The 6,695-nt window shown below is 51.4% G+C and overlaps 1 protein-coding gene across 4 annotated transcripts; it reads right to left on the reverse strand.

The window, feature by feature from the left end:
• Positions 1-421: 421 nt before the first annotated feature.
• On the reverse strand, positions 422-5,704 carry GPRASP2 (G protein-coupled receptor associated sorting protein 2). 4 transcript variants are annotated; one of them, XM_036924865.2, is made up of 5 exons: positions 5,570-5,704; positions 5,063-5,149; positions 4,411-4,478; positions 3,995-4,073; positions 422-3,668 (listed from the first exon to the last, which is right to left on the reverse strand). In XM_036924865.2, the coding sequence occupies exon 5, from the start codon at positions 3,340-3,342 to the stop codon at positions 766-768; it is 2,577 nt and encodes an 858-aa protein (XP_036780760.1). In that variant the 5' UTR covers positions 3,343-3,668; positions 3,995-4,073; positions 4,411-4,478; positions 5,063-5,149; positions 5,570-5,704; the 3' UTR covers positions 422-765. The 4 variants fall into 4 exon arrangements, with proteins under 4 accessions (XP_036780760.1, XP_036780759.1, XP_036780758.1 ...); XM_036924864.2 differs by lacking the exon at positions 5,570-5,704 and adding an exon at positions 5,410-5,531; XM_036924863.2 differs by lacking the exon at positions 5,570-5,704 and adding an exon at positions 5,345-5,498.
• Positions 5,705-6,695: the final 991 nt, after the last annotated feature.

The raw sequence follows: 6,695 nt of genomic DNA on the forward strand, positions 1-6,695 counted from the left end.
TCTTTAAGTGGCCCTGAAGGAATACGTGTACTTTTTGAGTTGTAAAATGTGCAGATTTGGCTAGTTTAGCTCTCCAAAATGGTTGCATTCGAACTGCATTCCTCACTATACCTGCTTCACATATTCTAGGCAGGCAGGGTACATCCATACTACTGGAACAGTTTCCAAATTACACTTTCCACATCACCACTGCTCATTTCCAAGAATGATGAAATGGTTTGTTTTGTTCTCCACTTCAGTGACCAGTTTACATGAGCCCGTCTTCTCTGGAGCATTGCTCAGGAACGACAGTCCACAGCAATCTCTTCCTTCTTAAATTCCAGGAATGGGATTTTCTAGTGAGGGAGTTTATCATACCAAAAATTACCTACATTAAGTGTGCACAATGTATCTCTACCTGAATTTTAAACTGAAGGGTCACTTCTGTCAATTTTCACATAGAACTTTATTGAAAACACGGACTCAAATAGAGAACCATTATGTTTAAACAATGAATAGCAGAGTGGCTTACATCGGCGACTCAGTTAATTTGAAACGCAATACTGAAAAATACTGCAATCTGGACAGCAAGACAAGTATCAAGTGTGTTTTCAGTTCTAATATTCATATGGCATCCACAAAATGACCCAGCTCAAACTAAGAACTGGACAAAGTTAACATCAGCATTGGAATATAAGTTACAACATAAAACCAGACTGAAAACCAAAGCACTACTCAGGGGTCTTTGGGAAGATAAGGCTGATCAAAGGCAGGTGGTTAATCGTATTAGCTTTGTTGTCCCACGTCAGGATCATTTTGATTGTCTATCTGAACTTGTATTTCCTTAGCTAACTTCTCAAATTCATGGAATGCAGAAATAAGTGGATCAAGACTGAAATCGTCGTCAATTAAGGACATTGTTCCATTTTTTATAATATTACTGATATTCTGAAACATTTTAATAACAATTTGAATATTATCATTTGTCTCTTCTATGTTAAAGAGACCCACAAATATCGACAGAGCTTTGGCACTGAATAGTTTTTTTGCCACAACAGGATTTTCAGACAAATTCAATAACATTTTCAGAACATGAAATTTTGTTCTTGCGTTGCCTGTGGCTAATAAGGAGAGAAACCCAGACATAAAATTGGCAACCAGTGTGTGATAGTCAGTAGTTGTAGTGAGGTGTCTGAGCATCCTTAATCCAAGCAGCTGCTCAGGGGAACCCACACTATGAGCAAGGGTTTCCTCACACACTTGACATATGAACGTCTCAATCATGTTTAGATTTGGATAAGGTGGAGCCATGTGAATCATATTTTCCAAAAAACTTGTCCTAACTCGAGAAGAAGGATAATTGAGCAAGGTTTCAATAAGTGAGACAACACCTGAATCCCGAATGAAATCTCGGGTAAACTGAGAAGCACTTCTCATACCCATCGCAATTTTAGATATTTCATGAATAAAAGGATCTCGAATTTTGTCCATTAATAGAAGGAGTTCTTCAAACTCTTCAGAACCAATTTTAAGCTCACACTGTACGCAGCTGCAGGACCAACTCTCAGGTTCTGCACTCTCCCTGACCTTAAGATGCTCCCGAATTTCCCTGACTGACCGGTAGGATGGATCATACTGAAATGGGAAATCAGGCTCAGGCTGATTGGACTGAAGCAAAGACTCCTGCTCTTCCCCTTCTGGGGAAAGCTCCACATTCTTGGGCTTTCCCTCAAACATTTCAGAGAATACAGACACTGCTTCTTCAGGAATTCTAAAGGGGCTTGGGGATGGGAAGCCAACTCCATGACAAAGACCGGGTTTGAATTCAACAGTAACCTCTTCCCAGGTTTGGGGCCTGGATGGATTAAGTTCCTCCTCATCTGAATCTCTGAACCTAGAACCAGCCTTGTACACAGGATTGGGATTTAGGTCAAAGCAGGCCTCATCCCTGTCCCAGAACCAAGACCCAAATATGGCCTCTTCTTCAGACTCTGGTCTGGCCTCTTCTCTGGCCACAGCCCCCAAATTGGACTTTTCTTCAGTCCAGTACAAAGATCCACCAATGGCACCCTCCTCAGCCTCTGGTCTGGATTCACAGATAGCTGAAGCCCCAGCCTCCATACCGACCTCTTTCTCTGCCCAGAACCAGGACCCAATAATGACCTCCTCCTCAAACCTGGGATCTTGTTTGACCCTATCACCATTACTAACATCTTTCTGGGCCCTGGGTTTCAAGATACTATTAGGCTCTTCCTTGTTTCTGGGCCTGAGTCTACTATTTGCCTCTTCTCCAGGTAAAAACCAGAACTCCTTATAGTACTCATCTTCAGACTCAGATTCAAAAAAGTCCTCTCTCTTTGTTCTGAGCTTGGACTTATTATTTGCTTCATCCCTGACTCTGGGTCTGAACAAGTTATTGGTATTTCCTCCAGTCCACAGGCAGAATGAGTTGCCAGACTCCTCCTCAGACCCAGACCAAGAATCAAGATAGGGATCTTGCTTTGATCTGGGCCTGGACCTGGGGTTAGGCTGATGTTTAGCCCTGTGCCTGGACCTGGTATTGGCCTCCTCCCGTGGCCATGATCTGATGATACTGGTCTCTTCTCCAGCCCAGAAAGATGACACTGTAGAGGTCTCATCTGCTGACCAGAACCCAGACTCATTAGAGGCCTCCTCTCTGGCTCTGGGCCTGGGATAGCACCAAGATCTCATATTACTTTCCTCTCCTGATCCAAACCAAGGTTGGATTCCTGTCTGAACCTGGGAGCCAGGAAAGGTCTCAGTATCCACACTGACCAGTTCCCTATCCACAGACAGAGCCATAGGTTTAGCAATTGACCCAGACTCAGTACTAACCAGTGGCCAGGTTACAACACTGGTCTGGGACACACCCTCTGTTTGACCCATTGCCTCAGTGCCAAACTCACTCTGGGCCCAAGCCTGGGCTTCATCCTTGGGCCTTACCCCAGGGATTGCCTTGGCCTCAATCTTAGGACGTGCCCCACCTACTGCCCTGGCCTCAGTTTTAGGCCTTGCCCCAGCCACTGACTGGCATTCGGTTTTGGGCCTTGCCCCAGCCACTGCATGAGAATCAGGTTTTGGCCTTGCCCCAGCCATTGCCTGGGAATCAATTTTGGGCCTCGCCCCAGGCATAGCCTTGGCTTCAGTTTTGGGCCTTGCACTAGGCATAGCCTTGGAGTCAGTTTTGGGCCTTGCCCCAGACATTACCTGGGCCTGGGTCCTAACCTTGGGTCTGACCACCATTGGAACTTCATTTTCTCTTTCAGCCCCATCCCCAGCCTCTTCTCCAGCCTTCTTTTCAGTCTTGGCCTGGGTGCCAGTCTCAATCTCAGCCCCAGCCATGGTACAAGTTACAGAGAAGGCCGAGTTAAATACCCCTACCAGAGTCACAGCCTCTACATAGATCTGTCACAGTTTTCTATCTTCGCACTTTGATCTTTCGGTGATTCAGATGATATAATTATTGGAAACAAGAATTAGAGTCAATCACCAGTCCAGCAGTCAATCAGCCTCGTTCCCAAGCCCAGCCGCAGCCAGTATTAGAAGAGTGCAGAAGAGGCACAACCAAGCTAGGGGAGGACAGATGATTCCCTGGTTAGGTGCAGACCTGTTGACGATGGTGGTTAGCAGCAATTCCAACACCACAACAGCTACCACTGGAGGTGGACCTAGGGAGAGAGAACAACATGGCACTTTCAGTCTCTTTCAATTGTGTCATTCAGTTTCACCCAGATAAACTGGACCTTAAATGCTTGATGGGACAGTTGAACTACTAGAAAGTCTTTCTGTCATTATCATTTAACCCATACCCTTTACCCCCAAAGTTGCCACATTACTCTGCCTACTATAAAATAGGTATGAAGATGGTGGGAAAGTGTATTGGCAATAGGAGAGGCTGAGGAACCCCCAGATTAGACCCAAATCACTCTTGGACCTGGTTATCTCCACTACCCCTCCCCGACCCCAACAAAGCTGCAACCACTATCATACCAACCTGTACCGATGTGGTGCAATTTTCCCCCTCCTTGCTTTCTTCCAGTGGTATTAAGCCCTACAGCAGACAGGAAGCAGTCCTATGGAAAAGTAAACATACAGGAGAAAATGTAATCTGAGGGCTGTGTTGACAGGAAGACACCCTGCCCACTGTTGCAAATATTTCTGTTTAAGAGTCCGATTTGTCTAATCCTTCTTGTCTCCTAGTCCTTGCTCTCAAACTTTCTCCTCCCATTCACAGCCCAACCTATACCTACCCCAATATTCCTAATACCTCCTACAGAAAATGGAAAAGGAATGCTATGGCAGTGTACAAATCTGGTAGAGAACAAATTATGGATCAAAGACATTCAATTGGATTGTCACCTGCCATGATCTTTTGCAACTATCCCCTGCACTGCCCCCCTTCACACCAACCTCCAAAGATCTGATCCAGTCTTTTCCTCCTTTCCTTTCTTGTAGAAGTAACCAGCCTTAAAGCAGGCCTACAGACAAACAGACGAAAAGGTAAGACCAAAAAAGTCTCCACAATGACGAGACTGTGGTAGTAACTGAGCATTTGGGAACAGACCAACACTAAGGATGGGAGTCCACATATTATTTGTCTTTCAATATGTACAGTCCTCTTAATAGAATATTCTCGTTTTATTTAGGCCCCTTTTCAGGGGCCTAAATATCTTTTCAGAGAAAAGATAACATCTTTTCTCCCCTCACACTCTTCCCATTGCTTTCTCCAATTCTGAGGATTCACCACTAGGTGCAGCACATCCCTTTCCCTTGCGCAGCATAAATTGGGGGAAGGGCGCCAGTATATTCTAGAAATCAGGTTGTGCAGCGATACTTGCAATTACGACTCTTTCTCACCCTCACCTCCAAGCCCATCTTTTCCTGCTGCCAGTTTTGGGTGGAGGTAAGGGACATGGCCAAGGGAAGTGCCTATAAAGCTGTGTGTACAGAGGTGGAATTTCAGGAGGTGTTCCTGGATGCCCAACCGACTCTCGACCCAGTCACCCCACCTCTAGTCGAGTCTCCCGTCAATGGCTGCTGCCCACCCGCCAGTCCCACACACCTCCAGAAATCCAGGCCATTTTCCTGCTCTTCCTTTTTCTGAAGTCTCTCCTCTACAGATGCACCCTGCCGCCTGAAACCGCCAGACCTACCGCGCAGACAGGAGACTTGGGCATCAACGAGGCGCCTGCGAGAAGGCAAAGCACGCAGGACCCGGGGCCCAACAGGCCCCTTTGCAGCATCAGGGCCCGCAGTAGCCCCCGTTCCCCGCTCCCGCCAGCTCGGCACAGAGCTCGGACGCCACCCCGCCCCCGCCCCGGCGGGCTCCCCGGGCGCCCCCCACCGCAGCTCCCGCTCCGCCATTTCTCCCGCAGCGGCCTCCCACCCCAGTCTTCTCCCGGCACAGACACCGTCGAGCGCGGGTCGCGGGAAAGCTGGCCGGGTAGTGGCCGGCGCCGTTCGCCTCCACAGGATCCGAGGGCGCCTCTCCGGCCCGAATCTGCCCCCCAGGCCCGGCCCGTGCCGGTCGCCTCCGCCTCCTTGCCAGGGATATCCCTGCGCTGCGCACCTCTCTCAGGGGCCGGCTCCGACACAATCGCCGCCTCCTCGCCAGGCTGCCAGGGTCTGGGGCGCGGGCTGTAAGCCGAGCGAGAGGGCGGGGCGGCGGGGCCACCCCGGCCCCCCACCACACTCGCACTTGCCTTTGCAGGCTCAGAGCCTGGGTCGTCGGCCTCCCCCTCCTCTCCGGGCTCCTCGCTCGGATTCCCACCGCCTTCGGTGCGCTCGGAATCGCAAAGAGGCGTCCCGGCCCCCGCACCGCTGCACCAAACGGGGCAGGGGCTGCGCAGGATGCGGCACGAACCGCTCGCGGCGACGGTGTCTGGAAGGGGGGCGGAGGGATACGGCACGAATGAGCTCGACGCCCCCTCCCAGGCCCACCGTAGTTCCGACCCGGAGGGGGCGGGGCCGGGGCCGGGAGGAGCCCCAGCCTGAGGGGCGGGCTAACACCAGCCGGCACGGCCTCAGGAGAGCGCCGCGGGCCCCTGCGTGGCGACCACTCCCACCTTCTGCCACCACAATACAGGGGGCCGGCGGGCGGTTGGTGGGGGAGGGGGCAGGTGCCTGGATCGGGACGCCGGCAGTGACGCTTCGGCGGGAGCAGCGGAAGGATACCAACCGCCTCTCGGTGTGTGCGCGCGAACCCTCAGACTGCTCGGTGCATGCCCGCCGCCCCCGTCCTTCCTGGACGCTGAGGGGAGAGGGGCTGCAAGGACCACTGGCCGGCAGGGGGGGGACGCTGTAAGGCCAGACAGCCCCGAAGGTTTGGGGTGGCCCGCCCAAGTTCTTTCACGGCTTCGCGGAGCCGCGGAGGGGAGGAAGGTGGGCGGGGGCGCCCGTGGAGGCCTCACCACTGCCCCTGTAATAAACGAAGGCAGACCTAGCCCTCTAACCTGAGGGGACCAACCACCAGTCTGCGCTCACTCATTCTTCCTGCCACACTGCTGTTTACTCAGTGCTCGAAGTGGTAACACACTTTGCCATTTCGCGGTCCCCCCGGTTGCCGGAGAGAGAAGGCCTTTCCCTGTCAGGACCCGCACCAGGTCATAACAATCCTGTCTGTTGCCCCACAGTTAGTGTCAGGCACCCGCTAGGGCCGGTCCTGGCTCCTCTTCCTCTGTTCTGTCTGTCCAGTC

The sequence above is a fragment of the Manis pentadactyla genome, chromosome X (genome assembly GCF_030020395.1).
Source record: "Manis pentadactyla isolate mManPen7 chromosome X, mManPen7.hap1, whole genome shotgun sequence".
NCBI classification, from domain to species: domain Eukaryota; kingdom Metazoa; phylum Chordata; class Mammalia; order Pholidota; family Manidae; genus Manis; species Manis pentadactyla.